The sequence below is a fragment of the Fulmarus glacialis genome, unplaced genomic scaffold (assembly GCF_000690835.1).
Source record: "Fulmarus glacialis isolate BGI_N327 unplaced genomic scaffold, ASM69083v1 scaffold2519, whole genome shotgun sequence".
NCBI lineage: Eukaryota > Metazoa > Chordata > Aves > Procellariiformes > Procellariidae > Fulmarus > Fulmarus glacialis.
Window position 1 is genome coordinate 1 of NW_009234997.1, and position 20,981 is coordinate 20,981.

General features: G+C 35.8%; 1 protein-coding gene across 1 annotated transcript in view; it reads right to left on the reverse strand.

Moving 5' to 3' along the window:
• Positions 1-1,076: 1,076 nt before the first annotated feature.
• Positions 1,077-20,981, reverse strand: part of LOC104082612 (histone-lysine N-methyltransferase 2E-like) — a gene marked incomplete at both ends in the record, with an annotated part of 21,926 nt that continues 2,021 nt past the window's right edge. The window contains 12 exons of the mRNA XM_009585811.1: positions 1,077-1,385; positions 2,417-2,581; positions 4,453-4,551; positions 6,704-6,962; positions 8,564-8,673; positions 8,839-8,956; positions 10,054-10,184; positions 11,598-11,810; positions 13,398-13,436; positions 14,729-14,901; positions 19,272-19,330; positions 20,364-20,444. Coding sequence (XP_009584106.1) covers positions 1,077-1,385; positions 2,417-2,581; positions 4,453-4,551; positions 6,704-6,962; positions 8,564-8,673; positions 8,839-8,956; positions 10,054-10,184; positions 11,598-11,810; positions 13,398-13,436; positions 14,729-14,901; positions 19,272-19,330; positions 20,364-20,444 — 1,756 coding nt within the window. The remainder of the gene's footprint in view (positions 1,386-2,416; positions 2,582-4,452; positions 4,552-6,703; positions 6,963-8,563; positions 8,674-8,838; positions 8,957-10,053; positions 10,185-11,597; positions 11,811-13,397; positions 13,437-14,728; positions 14,902-19,271; positions 19,331-20,363; positions 20,445-20,981) is intronic.

Consider the following 20,981-nt stretch of genomic DNA (forward strand, 5'->3'; position numbering starts at 1 on the left):
TTCCAACCTTAATGATTCTATGATTTCACAGATGTTTATCCTTAATACTATGAAATGGCAAAAAAGTGCAGTAAAATTCAGACTTCTCAGGTATCTTCTTTTTTCCTATGCAACACGCAAAAAAGAAAGATTCTAGTCTCCCCTCTGACAAGAATTTAATAATGATGCAAATAAGCAGTGTTACAGGATGACTCAGGTGCCTTTTGGGGGAAAAAAAAAAAAGTTAAGTATGTTTGGAGGTTTAACATAAAACCATCTTGAAATTGTTATTGTTCATTTGTCATGATGTTTCAACCTATGACTTGCTCCCCCCTCCACCAAACAAAATTTTCAGAAGAACTTGTAAAGCGCGCTGGAAAAAAGTCACTTTTTAACGCAGCCTATGGAATTGTAAAGCAGAAAGTTTTACTGCTTTATTCACACTTGCAGATCTAAGATTTTTTCGAGTGTCTTTAAATATTGCGGCATTTCTTCAAGCTTTTTGCAATGCAGTCCAACAAAAAAATTTAAAAACAAAGCTCTGAAGAGAGTCTCTGAAGAATCTTCCCTCCAAACAACATGCACACAAATTTTGAGTGTTTAAATCCATTCACTTCAGAACAGACATCTCAGAAGTACTAGAAGTTAAAGATTTCCTTTGAGATATTCTGTTTGCTACCATTAAAATACCTTCTAAAGCATATGATGAACAAAGGAAGGAAAGGCAACTTCTATTTCCTTTTTTTTCCCCCCTTTTAAATTAACACCTTTAATTATGTTTTGGTTATGTATATTATTTCAGTCCATTTAGAAAGTACTTCCCTTAGAACATATTTGTTCCAAAATTGTTCTAAAAGATGCATTTTGGAAGTCTCTTAAAATCCAAAATAACTTCTACCAATGGATGTTACACATACCTTTTTCAATCTCTTAGTTTATCACCAGTGAGTGGCTATGTAATGGTGATTTCTAAAGAAATGAGTCAATTTTCAAAAAAAAAAAAAAATCTATATATAGTTGCATACTGATGCAGCAGTCTGATGTTTTAAAACTCTGTTCAAGACCATCCTCTTCTCCCCATCCCTTAAGAGACATACCTTCTTTGTTTTAGGATACTTAGTAGGGCATTTATTAAGTGCTGGAGCTTCCGTTTCAGTAACCATTTCTGTAACAACAGTTTCTGTTTCAGGCTCAGCTACCAGTGCAGCATTCTCAGTTTCATTATGTTGTGAAGTTACTTCCACATCAGGAGAAGATGGCTGGATATCTGAACACATGCTGACAGTTCTGTGTCGTCTACGTTGCTGTCCAATATGAGTTCTACTTCGTGAGAAGCTTTTTCTCTGTTTAGCTCTATTAACTTTGGCTGGGGTAGGCTTGGTGGCAGTTTCTTCTTTTGCTGGTTCCTGGTATAAAATAAAAGTCTAGTAAACAGATCCCCCACACATGTAAAGCTACGTATCTTTCTTAAAACAAAATGTCAGCTCCCCCTTCCTTTACAGGTCCAAAAAGCCTTTATCTCATTTTTGTTGTTAGAACTAAAACACTTCAGAGATAATATTTCTATCCTTCTTCAAGGCAAACTACAACATTTCCTGTATTTTCCTCCCAAGCACCTGATATATCACTGGCAGAGCATTCACACATACCAGTACTGGTCAGATCACCACATTTGTCTAAGAACTGCCATACCACATTCATTCATCCATAAGCTAGAAATCAGCTGCTTACATCACGATGTCTTGCAGTTCAATATCCTTTTTGTAATTTATAGTTTACTAAGTGTTTAGCATTATCACAAAAGGTACTTAACAGCATGCTGACAGATATTATCCAGGGAAACAAGATGAACTGAGAATCTGTAGGAGTATTTGCAAGGTAAGAAGCATACTAGCATCCAGTAACAAATTGTTTATGAAACATTAAGTATCATCTGCAAGAACTCAGAACAAACTATGCCTTAATAATTCCTTTCCTTTAAAAGAAAAGAAAGGATTATGATCTGTTCCTGAACAATCCACTAAAGAAGGAAGTTGTCCACTGGTTATAGAGGGTGCCTAAGGAAAGCTACCTCCTGTGGCTAAAGTCAGTATCGGTAAACACCTCCCATCCTGAACTTCAAACACAGACTGAATTATACAGCTGGTGGGTGTGTGTGTGCACATTTGCACAAACTAATGCAACTGAAATTCCTCATAAACAAATTCTATACATATTTTCTTGGGGGGAAAAAAAAAAACCAACCACAAAACAGGAGCTAACATAATATAATGTCAAAGAACTATATAGATTTTGGTCAAATATATTTGAGTTCAGAGGGGAAGGAAAACAAACCAAAACAAAGTATTTCATACATCTTGAAGTGCAGCTCAACATCCAAACTGATAAAATATGCCATGTTAAAAGCTACCTTTAAAAAAAAGTTCCAGATAGCTACCTGGATAAATTCAGTGTCATTGAGAATCTGTGCTTCCTTGCATTCTGATTTAACCTCAGTTTTTGCTGTGCTGATTCTTTCCAAAGCCTGTTCTCTTCTTTTTTCTCTTTTTTCTAGTCTGGCAAAAGCTTGCAGGATAGCTTCCATTTTCCGTTCTTCTCTTGTCTGATGGATTTAATAATAATCATGATCAAGTTTCAGTCATAATCTTTTGCATATATAAATAAATACTTTTTTATTTCTTTTAAGTACTTCACAACAGGTTCACTGTGTGTTGACATGCAGATCAATTTCAGCAAAAGCTCAGAGGAAAGGGAGATGTTACAATGACTGCAATTATTACAAACTTCTAAAGAAAGGCTTGCATTCATACTAACCCTGACAAACAAGAAGAGGGTCCTGCTTTGGATTTAAGAACTTGCTAAAAATAGTGATTTACTAGTAAATCACCGGCATATAAGTATAAAAGAACACATAGCTCTGAGCCACTTACTTGCATATATACTATTTAAGAACAACGAAACACTAATGACCAGAAAGATATGAAATACTAATACATGTATGAAACAATAGAAAGCTCCGTTATCCTCTGACCCAATTTTCCAAGTGTCACAAACTATATCAAAACATACAATCAACATCCAAGAATCACTATTTCAAAATAAGATAACATTAGGTCACACAGAGAAGCTGAATTTTCTGTCTATCCGTAATTCAGGTCCTAGTGCTATACAGAGGCAGATCTCTTTGTCTGCACAGAACTCTGCTTAAGACAATACAGAGGTGGCAGAATTGGGGGCTTCTATTACAAACTTCTTTTTTTTTAAGTAAATGCCTGCAGTAAAAAGCTCAACAGTGCATTCACAGCAACAAAGAAAGACGAACAGCCGCAAATATGTTGCTCATATAAGTGAACAAGGAACCCAATTTTCTTCTGCCAGTGAGCCGACCACTGTTTGCTTGGTAAAATACAAGCAAACTTGCAGTTATCTGCAATCCTTGTAATGGAGCTAGAGTAATAATTACATCTTTAACTACTACAGCAACTCTGTTGTAACTAAGTTTCACAGAGCTTTGCTTTAGTAACAATACAAATGTAAAGTGCCAAAAAAAAAAAAAAAAAAAAGCACCAGCACACCCTCTGGACCAAAACCAATACATCCAACAGCGTTTGATGAGAATCATTCCTCAAAAGCATGACAAGACACTGCTATATGTTAATACACAGAACAGCTCATGCTGTCATTCTTCAGATTTCGTATTAAAATATACATTTTACTTGAGCAGATTTTGCTTTCTGAAGTCTAATAAACACAAGTCTCATCAATTTTGCTACTGACAGAGTTGTAGGAAATACTGACCAAATGGAATGGATACCCCATCCCCCTTTATTTTTTTAAGGTCCGGGCAGATGCAGACAGTTTTAGTGCCACCTTGAACTCCACTTATCAGAAGTTCTATGAGCACAAACAATAAAATTAAAGTTCCAAATATTAGTATTTCATTATACAACTTGGCCAAGATTTTGATTTCACTAGTAATTTCAAGTATTTCACATTTTGAATGCCTAACAAGAAAAGCACATTTTAAAATGCCAGTTTTGGTAACATTGTTCTACCAACCTCTGAAAATCAGGATTTCTGAGGCTTTGTAAGTTGGGAACTCAAAAAAAAAATAGTCATGCAAAAATCCTGACTCCCAATACTATCTATAAAATAGCCATTACAAATAACATGCAATAATAAAGAGTGAGGAAAATAAAATCTAAATTATTTCTACAATGTCTTTTTAAAGGCAATAGAAAATTATATACGTTTGAAGATAAAAGCAGGTTTTTGTCAGAAAGCAATGATCAAGCCAGATGAAATGCTCTCAAATAGCAAGCCTTGCATTTTAAGTTGACGTTCATGTAAGGATCTGACTTCATACGTACTCAAATTCTACAAGCCTAAAAAAAGGCAGCAATTAGCATGGGAAGAGCAGGTGTCACTAAGCCTTAGTGACAACTTTAGGCAGCTACTTGCTTCCCAACTTACCATCTTCCTTTTCCTTTCTGCAATCTGTTCCTCTGATTCCATTTCTACTTCATTGCTAATGGGAGTTTTTTCTTCTATATCATCAATAAAATCTGGCTCCTGAAAGATGGAAATGACTGCTTTACAGAAGCTCTACTACTCTTGCAAACTAGGGAAAACTAAAAGCTACACAGAACTAAGAATCCTCAGATCACTACATCAAAAGTAACCAAGCCAATAAATCAAGACAAAAATATAAAAAAACCTAATATTGACTTGTACATCTTTGTATAAACCTGCAAATATCATCACCTAACTAGATCTTGTCCATTCTGAGCTTAGACACATCTGTATCTTTTTTCTTTAGCATACTGATCTTGTGAAATTTTGGGGTTCCATCCCCACTCCCCCACCCCACCAACCAAAAAATCTCCAAATTAAATCTCCGGAATTAAATCTCCAAACCAATAGAAACTTTTGGGCACTAACACTGGCCACTGATCTAGGCACTTTATAATCAGTTAAAGAATTAGGAACTGTACATTACACACCCATTAAAAAAAAAAAGCATTAGTTTTAGTGAAATAGAGTGAGTGTCAAAGGAGATGTTAACAGACAGAGGTTCTTCTCTGCTCAAAAGTATATTCGATTAAAATTACATTTTCCATTTAAACTCTCACTATTTAATCTAATGACAGTTAGCTAACTAATAGTGGTTTTCTGTTTTGAAGAAGGGGGGGAAAAAAACCTAACTGAAAAGAGTTAAGTGTTCACTAGTCCTATACACAATTTCACTTTTACATAAAGGACTAGACAAAGTTTTTTTTAACATTTGTCTTAAAAATACATTTACATTTTCCCATATGCTTTCTTTACCTTAGCATAATATATTTCACCCCAGGGAAAAAAAGCTATTAATTGACTAGCTTCTATGTTTAGACGCACATTTTAACAGCTTTATTCTTCTCAAAGTTCCTACTGTTTTCAGTTTTGAAAAACAATGAGTTCTCCTGTGACTGTTCTATATAAACACTGTATATTATGTTAAAAGCTCAGCAGAAGGTTCCAAATACCAGTTATCACTTGTTAAAAAAAACACAAACACAAAAACAAAAAATCACTTAAGATGAGAAAGTTTAAATGTTGCCTCTAGAAATCATAACTTGTAACAGTCACATGCCATGCCTTCTGGACTTCCAAGCATTTTTAAGCCATTTAGCTAATAAAACCCCAAAACAATTTGATCATCTTATGAAAACTGGGGGTCAATATGCTCATTTTCACCTTATTTCCTTCACTCCTAAGAAGGAAAAGGTAAATAGTTACTAAAGTAACCATCTTCTCATTTTAGTATTTATCTGTAATAGCTGCTCTGCAAAATTAAATTAGTAATTAATTTCATGGATCTCTCCCACTAGTTCTTTCAAACTGACATATCAAAAGAAAGACTAATTTAAAATTGACTACCACGGTGTATTACCAGGTAGCTTTACCATACTATCCACCCATGATCCAGTATTTAGCTTCAAAACACACCTTCCTCATCCTGACTCCCCAAACTCTATTTAATCTTCTACACAGAGCTGCAGCCAACACTTAATATTCTGGGTTGAAGTTTTATTTGTTATTGGGGCAGGGCTACTTGTTGCTATGTTTAAAATACTACGCTCCTGAGTAACATAAACAACTAACCAAAAGACACTTCAGGATGGACTGGGAGCTCCTGAAAGCATGACATGAGGCTTTCACATTAGAGATCCACAAAGAAATTCAGAGGAAAAATGTATAGTTAAAACTGGTATAGGAACCAACATATCTTTAAATACAACCAAATATTATGGGGACAAACTCTGTAGTAGGGCCTGTTGCGACAGGACAAGGGGGAATGGTTTTAAACTAAGAGGGCAGATTCTGGCTAGATATAAGGAAGAAATTTTTTACAATGAGGGCGGTGAAACACTAGAACAGGTTGCCCAGAGAGATGGTAGATGCCTCAAGGTCAGGTTGGACCTGATCCAGTTGAAGATGTCCCTGCCCACGGCATGGGGGTTCGACTAGATGACCTTTAAAGGTCCTTTCCAACCCAAACTATTCTATGATTAAGGAAAAATGAAAATAGTATAAAAAATTCTAAACAGCTTATCCATCATTATGATTTTTGATAAATCTCCATACCCCTTTTTCCGTGACTTGTTAAAAGTCCTTTAGTAAGTACAAAAGGAGAGTATTTGGGTTTAAAAGCTTTTCTTTATGATCATCTTTGGGTCAATACCTGATTATTAGAAATGGACAGCCTGAGGGGAGAGAGCTTCCTCTGTTTATCGGCGATTTTCATTTTGGCGGCTGCTCCTTCACAGTCCAATGTGATGTTCTGATTTTGAGTCTCCTTTTCTCTTGAAACATCTTTCTCTTTCTTTCCCTTTTTCCTTCTGGTTTCATATCCAGTATTGATGTTTTCTGTAGGCTCAGAACGTCTGAGAACTGGACATTCAGGATTTTCTTTGAGGCAAGCACAATCCACTTTGTATTTACTAAAATTAATTAAATGCAAGAAGGTTTATTTTGGTTAGGCTGTACAGCGATGAGACTTTTCAATACTAAATCACACAAGCTGATACACTTCACATTAAACACCTGCTATGATGCAAACAAACCATATTAAAAGCAGTTTACTCAAGTTTTCACCAAGATATACAGTATCGCTATAATTCAAAAATCTCATCTACTGGTTAACAGCATCTGCTTAAAAGACGGAAGACATCTAAAACATGAGTATATCCTGGGTGGAAATAAAACCACCACGTTAAAGAAATTAACAGACACATGCAAGGACAGTTCTTCCTTTATGCAAAGACAGTAGACACAATTTACAGAACAAGCAAATTGGAAAGAACTCAGAGTCACTCTGCAGAACTTCAAGTTCCACTTGGATATATAGGAACTGTTATTCAAACACATCCAACTTACACAGACTGCCAGCTGCAGGTACTAAACGCAACTACTACACACTTTTAAAAGGATAAATAACAAAACCTAAAAAACGTATAAACCAGGCAATTTCTCAGGTTGTCTTCATGTGAGGGATGTAGAGGTACGTCTACAACACTTAACAGTGCAAGGTATCTTGAGCTAGTCTGAACCCAACTCGATCAATACAGGTAGTACTCTACGGACATAACCGGTTCAGGTCCAGAAGTAGTGAAGGCATGTCTGCAGAGCACTGCACCCAAGCTGACTTATGAGGAGACCACAGAAAAGTGTATTACCTTGGTGTAGCAAAATGGGAAACAGCTGGACTGCTTCTGGACCTAACCAAGAGCACATACAGAAATAGGCTCTTCAATGCTTCTGTTTCCAAGGTCACTATGAGCCTAGATGTTCCTGCACAATGCACCTATACTCTAGAACATTTCCTACTAGCCAAGAGAAATCATTACTAGGTTTTTATCGCTCAAAGGCCTTATTTTGCCATCAGATTTCAAAGAGGTGTTTGCATAACAGTTCCTACATATGTGAGTGGAACTTAACTGATTATTTCCTTTACCATTTCAAAACGATGCTTATAGGTAGTGGCAACAGTTTATTAGACCTTTCCCCAATTCATCAAAGGAGCAGCAGTTATATTCAGGAAAATGTGCAATAGGTTATAGAATCTAAGGCACTAAGCATTCAGTATATTTGAACATTCTTAATCACACATTAAAACAAACATGATTTATAACTAAATTCCAGATGCTGTCTTCCTGAAGTTATACTACAGAGGCACTCTGAAATAAATAGGGCATTACCAAATAGTTCTAGATTTTCTTCCCTCTACTCTCCCCACACTATAAGACACCTACATATAAATTTTCATAGTACATCTTTATTCACATTCATCTAAGTTTGTATCTTTTCCACATCATTTATAAGTGACTGCAGCATTGCTGAAATTAGCAACGGATATGCAGTAATAAAAATACAGAAGAAACTCTGCCCACACACATACAGTTCATTGTAAATACAATGCTTAAGAAGCCGTATGTTATTAAAGCATGCAAGAAAGTAAATGACATAAAACCAGCCACTCTGAATCGCAACATATCTTAATAAGCGTCAGATGTATTTCAGAACAGCATGCTCAAATACTTACCAATTTCCATAATCAAAATCAAATGCTATAGTAATCTCTGCTCCCTTTGGAATGTTATGGATGGAGTAAATATAAAGATGAATTGTTCCATCTTCAATTACATGCCTCACCTATATTCAAGAGAACATTATATCATCATGAATTACTTTGTTTTTTCCTTTTTTTAAAAAAAGTACCTGTATAGAAATTGTAGGGATTGCTCAAATTATCAGTTGGGAAACTCAAGGAGAAGGGGACTTCTAAGTAAATAAAACCTAATTTATGTATATGCTCACCTCCGCATTTGGCGTACATGAACGCCTGATGAATCGAGCTTCATTTCCAAAAGTCCTTGCATCAACACACATTTCTAGCCCATAGAATTTGGAATAAAACAAAACAAATGGGTATGGCCTGAAAAAGATACAAGAAACCCAGAGTTTTATAATTTTTGAAGATGCTAAATATCACTTATTTTTCACATTAGTTACCTTTGTAACATGATGTTTGGCATGATACACCAAATTTGTGGGTTAATCTGAGAATGACATGTTTGTATTTAAGCTTCATGATTCTAACCGGTACGTTCTCCAAATGTATTCTCAGAATACTGTAAGTTTGAGTTACAGCCCTGAATGTAATTCTTCTGCATAGGATCTAAAGGGAGGAACAGTAACAGGGCAAGCACTAGACATGGAAGACACAAGATTAAGATTCTTCATCTTTCTTGAGCTTTTCTTATGGCAGGTCCTAAAATGAAACTCGGGGAGACATTTAGGTGCCTCATGGAATAGTTTAAAAAATAGAATAAAATAACGCCTCCACATCTCTGCCTAGCACCTGCAGCATCACTACCACCCAACCCTCCTGAAGAAAGGGGGCATCTAAAACATGTCTTGGCAAAGTATTTAAGTTCTGCTATTAGAAGTGCCAGGGAACCCTTCCATCTTCACTGAGCAAAAGCTCAGTGTTCTCTCTTCTCGAATAGGCCTCTTGACATTTCCCAAGTAGGTGTGTCTGTGCAGTTAATGGCAGTACTGAAAATCATCCACAGGAAGAAGGAAGTAGTCACGCATTGCTCAGTAACTTAACCAACTAGAGAATTCTGGCAGTAAAAAGGCTGCCAGTTGACCTGTGTCCAATTCCATTCTCGGCCTGATGGACTTAAAATCTATTTCTCTTACAAAAGAGAATGTCTTTGCCATTACCTACTGAATTATTTTAGGATGGTAGAACCTGCCAATCTCTGGTTTAAGGTGCAAAACAACCCAACTGAGAATGCAGGAATCCTGTAACCAGGAAAGAACAAAGAAAAAGGAAACTAACTCCTGATCTGTAAGGATATCCAGAAGAGAAGGGGCAGACCAGATTCCAGCTGCAATTATTTTTTAATCAGACAACAGTAAATGCAAGACACTGCTGGTAACTAAGACCCACTTGTACTTGAGGCAAGAGTTTGGCAATACAGCATTTTAACAGTTACCTTATTAAAACATTTGGAATAAACAAACCTTTTAAAGAAATATCCATTAGCTTCAAACTGTTCTCTCAGCATGAACTTTCCTCTGTATTCAATAATAAGTGCATCAGGAGGCAAGTCTTTGGCAGCTTTTAAAATTTTCTTGTTTTTTTGCACGTAACTCTACAAAGACATAAGTTAATTTATGAAGTATCATTTTCTACCATTTTTCCGTTATTATTAACAGAAGATTATACTTTCACAACTACTAAACAATTCTATATGAACTAAAAAAAACCCCTCCTGTTTGTAATTAAACCTCCAGACCGATTTGATCAAACCATTCTGTTCCCCTACCAATGCAACTAGATATGAATTTAGAGTCAAGAAATGTTTTAGCCCTAGTTCTTCAGTACGTGGCTGAAAACCAACACATTCATGTTCTCACAATTCAAGTACTATATCCCTTAGTGCACTTAACTCTCACCACTACTAGGACGAATTGCTGCATTGTTTTGCGTAACACTTTCAAAAGGCTTCAATTCCTTCAAACAAAACAAAACATGCAAACATAAAAGGACATTTATGATTCATTCAAGAAAAAACAGAACAGGAAAATAAAATAATAATAATAAAAAAGAATCCTGAGAGAGTTTCCAAATTTCTTATTTCCGTATCTTTAGATGGAAGGATGGCTTTTAATTAAAAACCAATACATACCCTGACAATTAGTGAACTCACACCTCTCGTAACTGTCATCGCCAATCAAAAAGGAAGTAGCCTCTATGTAGGCAAAAGGCTCTGTAAAAGCAGGGATATTCCTCTAAGGAGGGTGTCCCATATGCCATGATGGTCTTTGAGGAAAAGAAGCAAAGATGCTTCCATTAAACTGCTCAGTAACTACTCCTTGAGAATTCTGCTACAAAATGCTAAAGTCTGTTATATGGCTCTGATTTTAAGCTGGTAAGTAACTGATGTTAAGGATAGAAAAAGACATTGTACAATTTCTTCATAAACTAGAAATTACAGGATCACAAAAGTAAAAAAGAAATCCGTATCAAAGTATCACCTACTATCAGAAACATACTTCATGAACCGGTAAATGGAACTCTATTCTTTCTGAAAACCAGACTTACTGTATCTTAAGAAAAATGTGGACAATTAACATGTTGATACACATAGCAGAAAAAAAAGATTCCGACTTCAATGCTTCTATCTACTCTAACCACTCCTGATATTCCTCACAGAGCAGAGAAACAGCAGCAGCAAAGTTTACTGCGTTATGCCCACCACAAAAGGCAGTCTAAGGACAATCCAATGTTCAGGCTAAGGCTAGCACCTTAGTTATTTTTATGAGAACTGATATGCAAGTGTAAACATAACCAGAGGCGATACAGGATGTATGAAAATCAACTACAAATTCTAAAAAGCCTGTTAAAACTCTGACGCCTAGATCTGGTGAGACATGATACACAAAGTGAGTGTGAAGTCCTCCTTTTTTTTTTTTTTTTTTTTTTTAAAAAAGGCATCTAAATGGGCATCTTCGTCATGGCACAAAACCAGCATGCAATAACACAACATGGCACAGCTCATTACCTCTACTGGAGGTTTGAAAATCAGATTGCTGGTGCTGACTTCTTTTTTGTCATTTCCATTGCCTAATCTCAGAGCTATTTTTTGTGCCTCCCTCTGGACACCCTCACTGTACTGGTTATTATTTGCTTCTTCATAACGATCCATCCATGCCTTGATTTTAGTTTCCCATCCAAAGTTCGAACTGTCAGTAGGATCAATCTCTGGAGCTGAGCCCTAAAAATTAAAGTAAATGACCAAATATTACAAGGTAAGAAAAAGATATTAAAATGAAAAAATTAAGTCTACAACAAGACACAAAATGAAGGGTAAAGGTATGGCATTGATTTAAGGTGTTTTTCTTTTTAGAAAGTCAGGTATAAAATTCTGCATTACTTAAAAGCATTGAGTTGAATTCAGTAGCATTACATTTGTCCTTTTATGAATTTTATCATTTCATAAATATCGCCCAAGTTCAGGAATACATTCCCTCTTCAATAGGGATTCTAGCTTTTAGTGAGATGAGAATGGAGACTGACATCATTTCCTCCGACAACTGCACTGCATCATGAATTTGCGAGTGCAGGAGTTGGAGAGTCAGATCTCCCTTCCTACTCAACTTCTGTGAACACACGCAAATGTAAAGAACTCCAGCTTCCATCCTATAATACACAGATTTGATTTTCCCCTTTCAACTTCAAGGGTCATGCTGTATCTTTTTTCCGCTTCACATCTTACTAAACTTTACTAATCCTACACCTACTACATTAAGGTTGCGACTCTAATGTTACAGGCTTTGCACAGATCATTTTTCTCCCCTTATCTGTTCCTCTTTAAACAATTTTCTTCTGCAGCGCTTCAGAACCTTTCACTTTTAAAGTGCTGTTGTCCAGACCTCACAAGCAGCAGCCAGGCTGCAGCCAACCAATGCTCCTTACAGACAGCAGCAAACCAACGCTCCCTTTTCTATCCACCTGAGCAGAGACACTATTAAACATTAACAAAACAGCAAGTAGTTCAGCAATTCAATTTACCTGTTACTGATTACATTTCTTTTGTGCATCAAGAGAACCATACACACAAGCAGCATTAATAAAAGGTGTGATGCTAAGAAACCCATAGAAACAGCATATTTAAAAAGCACAAAATAGATTTTCTTTCCCAATTCTGTCTTCACTATTGGCAAGTCACATCTTATACATCTGAAGTGTAAATTGTGTCCCACTTGTTTTTACATATCCCAAGGATGAATAAACTATGGGAAATACCTAGTTTTCACACCATGCATTATTTTTATCTTACAGAAAATTTAAAGACTGCTATAACACAAATCTTACAAAGCAGACATCCCAACACAATTCCTTAAACTATGCCAGTGCTAGTGAGTAGAGTCCCAACAGATGAATACATGGAGGTATGACAGCGCAGAATCACTAGTTTAACTTTCAAATGCAATATAGCCATTTCATTCTTTTGCTGCTTAGAGCTATGAAAAGCTGGAGCTTTTCCAAGTTCAAATGGGGTGTGCACTCAACTTTACTCCCTTGCATAGCACAAAGAAGCCCTAATTCCTCCACTGGCTCTTGAAAACCAAGTATTCTCAGAATAAAAATTTACACTATACTATTTCGGTTAACTTTGCAGGACATAAAGATGTAATGCTCAGACATTAACTTCAAATTACTATGATGCGTATGTAGTACATTAGTAATCAAGAGTATTTTAGTGCTTAATGTATAACCCCAATTGCACTCTTGATGCTTCGTATTATTTAAGTAATGTACAATTAAGGTTTAAAACAAAAACCAAACAAAATCACATTACCTTTACTCGTGAAGATTTCCTGGATCCTTCTCGAAATGCCTGAAACAAAATTAGATATTTATATTCCCTGGAGGAAATACAAAATCTCTCAAGAAATTTAAAATCTATTAATGAATTAACAGCTTTTCAATGTGGACCATTCTCAATAAAACACACAAGATGACAACAAGAGAACAAACTACGTTGAAATCTCAAGGCAGCAACAGGCTACATCTCTCAAAATATGTTTTAAAAAACAATTCAGCATTCCAAGGTAAGTGCATACTGGATGTCAGAGGTAGTAGTCCAGGTACCCTTACCCTTCTCCCATATCACAACATGACTCTCTACAACTTGAGAATTCAAGGCAAAGTAACTGAAAAGTTACTTATGGAACACCCCATACTTATCAGGTAAATCTGTAAATTGCCCACATCCTTCACTACACTATTTGTGGAAAGATGGGAGGGGAAGCAGGCGTCACAGATGTCCTATGATGTTAACTTTTGAAAGAAGTTTGTCATTCTACAACAAAACCTTATTCTTTAAATCATCTTGCACAATGTTGGGAAAGAACAGAAGAATACGTGGTCGTAAATTTATATTCAGAACCATTCATTCAGAAGGAAACATTTTTTACCCAAGATTTCCAAAAAGATATTGGTAACTAGTTCTGACTTCTAGTTTTAAAGGACAAAATTCCCATCCAAGTCGGTGAAACTGAACTGCAGAAAGGAACTCATTAGTTTAGGAAATTCTAGGTACTTTACTTCTTCACATATGTTACATTTGTCTTCACATATGTTTTATTGTTTACACCTGTAGCTAAACAGTATAATGTCAATAACCTGTTTACCAAAGCCGTTTAGTAGCTAACTTTCTGACAGCACGCTTCCACACAATTTCAACTCAAATAAATGGACATGAAGTCACATCAGGACAACTGACAGCAAGTATTTCTGAACTTAAAACAACCACAACTGAAGACTTTCAGACACAGAATTCTTCTTTGGGTATCCAAAGCCTGCTCTGCCCCACCTCTACTATATCAAGTATTCCAGTATACGCAATTCCTCCAAGTTCTGCCTCAATTACAAAATTGAACTTTCATGGCTAGTACATATTAACTTGAATTAAGGGGAGAGGGGGAAAGGGGGGGGAAGAGGCAGGGAAGACTGTATCATTTACTGCGGAGTATTACATTTCAATCTAAACCCAGGTAGTAAAATATTATTAGTAACAATTATTAGTAACAACAACTGATTTTCAAAACCAGTGTCTGTTGGTAAGAGATGTCATGTACCTATAATTTGTAACACAGAGTCATAAAAAGAGAAATTACATTCACTTACTTTTTTACATTTTGCTATGCTCTGTTCTTTCTCTCCACTTTTTTTCCTTTTCTTATCATTGACTTTTGTAACTCTTGTAGCAGTTAAAGTAATTGTCGTTGGTGTATGTTGAAAAGCAGTATACAGTTCCACAGGAACCTCATCACCACTCTCTGTTGCGCTGGTATCCCCATCTTTAAAACAAAGAACATTCTGTAAACAACCAAATACTGTAGAAAGAACATTCACTTGTTACACTACACCTGCTTTTAAAAAACAAAAATGTGTACGGACAAATGCTTCAAGCACTCACATGCAAAATTCACCAACAGTTGCAACAGTATGAAAATGAATGATCAATGAGGAGCTGGTAAGTAACAGATGTTTGTAATGCCAGGTATGGATTAATTCCATTCTTTGAATGGAATTATATTATCATATTCCATTATAAGCAAAATTAGAATCAGAACAAAAATAGTAAAAAAATGTATTTGTTAACTCATTCACTTATATATAGCTTTTACTTGTAATATGGCTTTAGGATTCTCTCAGATGACTGTATTCTAGAGGGGATTAAAATTAACGACTGCCCAGCATTTCTTGTGAAGCCCTATTTATCAGTCATGTGTAAGTTGTAATCAACTATTTCAGCTGCAATTTGCAGTGTCAAGTGCCTTTCTCAGGTTAAATATATCAATTTAGCCAAAAGCCTTCTCTCCTCAAAATCCCCTAACAATAACATTCCGCTACTCTGGGAAGAGAAAAGGGAAGTCTGTTTTACTAAAATAAAGATCACACACAAACTGGCAGATACTTTTTCTTTGTGCTGTGCACCCACAGACCTAAAACCCAAAGCCTGAAATTTAGCATACATCAGCATTTATGTCAGACAAATACATTTCCTGACCTGAAACAGGATTACCCTAGTTCTGTCAAGATGAAAGGCTGTGAAGTATGGGGAGGATTGGAAGAGAGATGGTGCACATAAATAGCAGACTGCTGTTCACATGGGCTCAGTACAGACTTCTCAGATTTTAGCAGCTTTTCCAAATATTCTGCCTTTAGTAAATATACTTCACACTAAGCAAGACTTTTTCTGAAACTGCATAGAAGCAGGCTTTACAAATACTTAATGAGAGCAGAGAAAACATTCCTTCTGAGCTCAGAAGGATGTTGCCTTAATCAGTGCACTCAAATGCTCCTAATTCTTGAAACCTTCTTTACTAAATAAAGAACTCCAGCTACTGGTTACTCTGGATTTTTCTTGCTCACAACATTCTGTAACAGGATTCTTCTGTGCATAGTAAGCAATCCAATTTTATCATCTTGGTTGTTCTTTTGAACAATTTATTAGGCACATAATTATTCTTTATATATTAGGAGCTGATGATGTTTTCTGAATTTGTTTACATCTCTGCTGGGACTATTTTCTGAACTAGCATAAAACAAACACATAGAAAGAAGAAATGTCTAATCAAAAGAAAAACGAATAGCAGAATGATCAACCATTGAGAAATTAAAACCCAAGGCCCTCTTCAAATTCTCAGTGTTTGTAGTCCATACACTAGTGCCTACAGAATCATTATGTCACAGCCAAACACCTCCCTCCTGCAATCCCTCTCAAAAACCCCACAAAACACTGTCTTCCTTAGGGAAGCAACATTTCAATATTGTTGTCTACACTATGCTCTAACTTACTGTAAAGAATAATTACCTCAACCAAACATATAATTAGAGAGTTGTTTTGAGACACTCCTTCCAAACCTACATAACCTGCTTTCACTTTGGAGAGCCTTAGTGAAGCACACCAAGGGAAGATTTTGCATCTTGGAAGGCAAGATACAAACTCTCCAAATTTCACAAGAAGTTATGGGCCCAGACTCTTTTCCCCACAAGCAGTAAGTGATTTCATCAGCACCAATTCCAAGACCAGACAGCTCAAAGCAACATCCTTGAACAAGTTACACATCTAGATATTATCTCTCAAAAAAAAAAACCCCACAACCAAGAAACCAACCAACCAAAAAAAACTCAACCAAAAAACCCAAACAAAAAAAAAACAACAACAACAAAAAAACAAACCCAAAACATCAGGATACAATTGACTAGGGCACTTAACAAAGGTGCTCACTCCACTGAACCATAGTAAGCAATCTAATGCACCGTAAGCTGCATCAGAATTACACTGTTATACCAGAACAACAAAACCAACACCACCACATACAACCACAGGCCCCAGAACAACAGGCTATAAATGTCGCCAGGAAAAAAGATGTGGTTACACATAAAAGTTTAAGATTGTCACCAAATTTTGTATCATGTGAAACGTTCACTTAAAAGCTCTTTTCTTGAGGCAAACCAACGGATCTACTACTTGCTCCCCACTGTTTAGCTCTGGATGCAACATGGCTAAAGCAGCAACTCTTTAGAAATCTTTACAATAAAAAAACATTATACTGTAAAGTATTCTCATATCTAAATGAAAAGCCCTATTATACGTAAGGCTAAAAAAAAAAAGCCCTAAATATATACTAACTCATCAAAGAACATCCAAATAATTCAATCTTACCTTTAATCAAACATCTGCAACTTATTACTAAGTAAGTTACAAGTAACATTCTGCTGTTGTTTGTTGAATACTTAAAACATTTAATAGATACATACAGATTGATGCCACTTTTGCTCTTCCTACTTGGAATTACCTATGAAAATTGGCTATTTTTACTAATGTCTCACGATAGACAGTTCATACCCAGAATTACTTTAAGTCTGAACCATATAATAACAGTCAAATAGGGCATCTAGCCAAGCAAATGTATTGGCTAAATGAAAATTAACTAGAGATGCAAGCATACATTCATTTTGAAGTTATGTATTATATAACTCACAGTCATTAATACTGCACTTCAACTGAGTTTTAGACTAAACAGGATTAGAATTTATTTTTTACTCTGTTTTGATACTTAAGATTTACTACTTAGTATTTATTTTCCTACTGAATGCATAGAACAGATTTAAAAGACTGATCATCAGGATTAAGGAGGGCTGAACACTAACTTCAAAGATAAAATCTCTTCAGTTCCTGCTAAGATTTTGACTCTCTCTCTTCCCTTAAGTTTATAGTAAATGATCAGATAGTATGGCTACAAATCCTAAGAGATGACTTAAATAGCTCGGACCATCAACTTCCCTTATCCTGTATGTAAATTCAAGTTCATTCTCACAATATCATACCGCTTCTAAATGAATTATAAACGTACTTGTTCTATTATTGTAATAGAATCAGCAAAAATTAATTTTAAATTCTAAAAAAAATTTGTACTACCTAGCAGGTCAACCAAAACTTTACAAAGTAAGTTTGGTTTTGTTAAAATGAAAACAGACAAAACAAAAAATGATTGTGGTGTTCTAGATAAGTCATTAATGCCTTTAAGGGACTTAAGGCAGCTTAGCACTGGACAGCAGAAATTATCAACTGCACCAAGAAGCATTATTAAGCTACACACACTTCTACGCCACCATCGCACACTTCAGAATTTTCTGAAGGCATACAAAGTAGGCAGCAGGACCTTATCTACATGGTATTTTTTAAAGAAATCCTAACACACACACACACTTGCACACACCCCAGTACTTCAGAGACATGATTTGAAGGTAAAACATGTTAAGTTTAGGAGTGACTTCCTCCCAAATTATGACTTCTGTAGTAGAGCTTGAAAGTATCACCTATCAATCAAGAAACCCACGACACATTTTGGTAATGGCTGGTCAGAGCTCCTGACAAGTTAAGCCGGCTGAGTTTTGAAATTCTATGAACGGTAGGAGAGCTAATTTCATAAAATAGAGTGACTGAAAGAGATACTTGCACTACAAGCCTCATCTAGTTATCAAAGGCCAAAAACCCTGAAAACATCATGTAAGTGTATTATCTACATTTAGCAATTTTTCTCATTGTCAAAACAAACCCAAAAACATACCAATACACACACACATCAGAATTAGGATTCCCTCTCAAAACTATGCTAGGTTGTTTTAAATCTCAGTTATATAATTCTTAGAGACAAGAATATCACCTGCAATGGAACTGTTTTAAGATATTAGTATGAGGATATGAGTAGTCTACACTATGAAGGAAAAAATGACAGAGCTGTGAAATAATTTTTTTCCAAAAAGAAAGTAGACTTAGTAACCCTCTCTTACTGCAAAAGAAACCTGAACCTTTTCCACCTTATCTTTAGTAGCTTACTCAAAGTAGTCTAGTCATTATAAAAGCTACATTCATTATTATGAAACTTTAACAATGTTTGAACAGGTTGAATTATTCCACAATGGTAAGAAAAAAGGCAGTGGTGACAACCTTTAATAAACACATGGAACTGCAACAATTCTGATATAACATTATCTTAGTAACAATAAAGTCAAATAAAAGGCGTTGATTGACCAAACCTTATATGCTGAAGGCTATCAAAATTGCAGGAACCATGTATACACTTTCAGGTCTACATAGTTGATATATACTTATTTTATAACCTTTACTAAGGAAAAACCTTTAAGCTTTACTCACCTGACATATTTTCTCTTTTCCTTCGTTGCAACAGCACTGCCCTTTCTTTATCTAAGCTCCTGAAATTAAAAAATAAATTTTATTCCATTCTTCACACTTATGCATCAATACATTTAAGTATTAAACCAGACCTTTTCATAGTTACCATTTTCCATTGACTATTACAGAATAAACAGTACACTAGCTCAATGTTTATACACTTAGAAAAACGTCAGTTGTGCACTGTTCCATTCCATTTTAATGCAAAGCACATAAGTATCCAAATCACTTGAAAACATAACGAAACTTAATAGCTCAGAAGAAAGATCGACAGTTGATCCACAGATTCCACATAAGCAGGCATTAAACCATTTTCCTGCAGATTCTTCAAAACAATCGTCACAATACAATACAAAATGAATATTCTACAATATGGTCCAAACTATTTCTCAGAAATAGTTTTATTGGTAATTAAAATGTTCTGAACACGCATGTCTTATTCACTGTTTAATGAACAATCTGCAACGTAAGTAACAGCTAGCATTTTATACTCTACATCACAGGACAACTAAGATGACAGTCAGGTATAATCTACCTACCACACAGTCAGAACAAAATGCCCTCCCTGTCATGTCATATGACTTGGGGGGGAGGGAGGGGGCATAAAAATACTCATTCCAGAGCAAGAAATCCTCCAAGTGAGCATGGCAGCATATTGGAATGGGGCCATAAAAACAAAAGACACTGAGAAATATGGGTGGGGCAGCTGACCTGAAAACACTGCTGTTAAGCGTTCTCAACGTATGACAGCCATGAAACGAAATATGGAATGGATTGTCTATGTATCAGTCAGCCTGAGAAAGGATTTGGGAATCACTGCTGCTTTGGTAAGTGTTTCAAGGGTTTATCCCTGCTGCCTAGTGAGGTGAAACTGTGAACAAGGGAATGGAGACTGGTAAGATCATCTGCATCACAAATGTAGCTCCTTTAACTAGGATTGTCAAGATTATGCTACATGGTCTGTTTTATCTGTTGGTTGTTCCAGTACCTCCTCTTTTTATATTCTCTACTCAATCTAGTTATTTAGAGTTCAAAATCAACCAAATTACTCACCTTGGTTGACAACGTTCACACAGATATATGTCAGGAATATGCTGCCTGTCAATCCCCATGCAGTCAATGTGCTGCCAGACACTTTAAAAAAAAAAAACAAAACCAAACATCTTTTTAAGTTCAATTTCTAAAATTGTGTGCATAACATACAAACACACACAGAGCAAGCCGTTCTTTTTTTCATTATGATCTTTACTCAGATTGAATACTGCCTAAAACTACATATCAATCACTGTCTTCACCACCACTCTGCTAGCTCATTTTCTATTCCACTGATCACTGTAATTCCAATCTTGTGGCTGTCTCCCGGTGTCTATCTGCTTGTGGCTGTCTCCCGGTGTCTATCTGCTTCTTTAGACTCATTTTCCCTCTTGGAATTTTTTCTCTAACGCTGGAAATAAAAAATCGTAAACTATCACAATAAAGAACAAGATAGAGACAAATACCCTCAGCAACAAGACTTACGCTTTACATAATAACAGGAGTTTTGTTTTTAAACAAAAGGATTCCATTTCCTTTTTATACAAATATATGGTTTTATATACTTGTACATTTTAATAGAAGATACAAATATGTTTTTATATACACACCCCATATGACTGGTAGCACTGTTGTGCA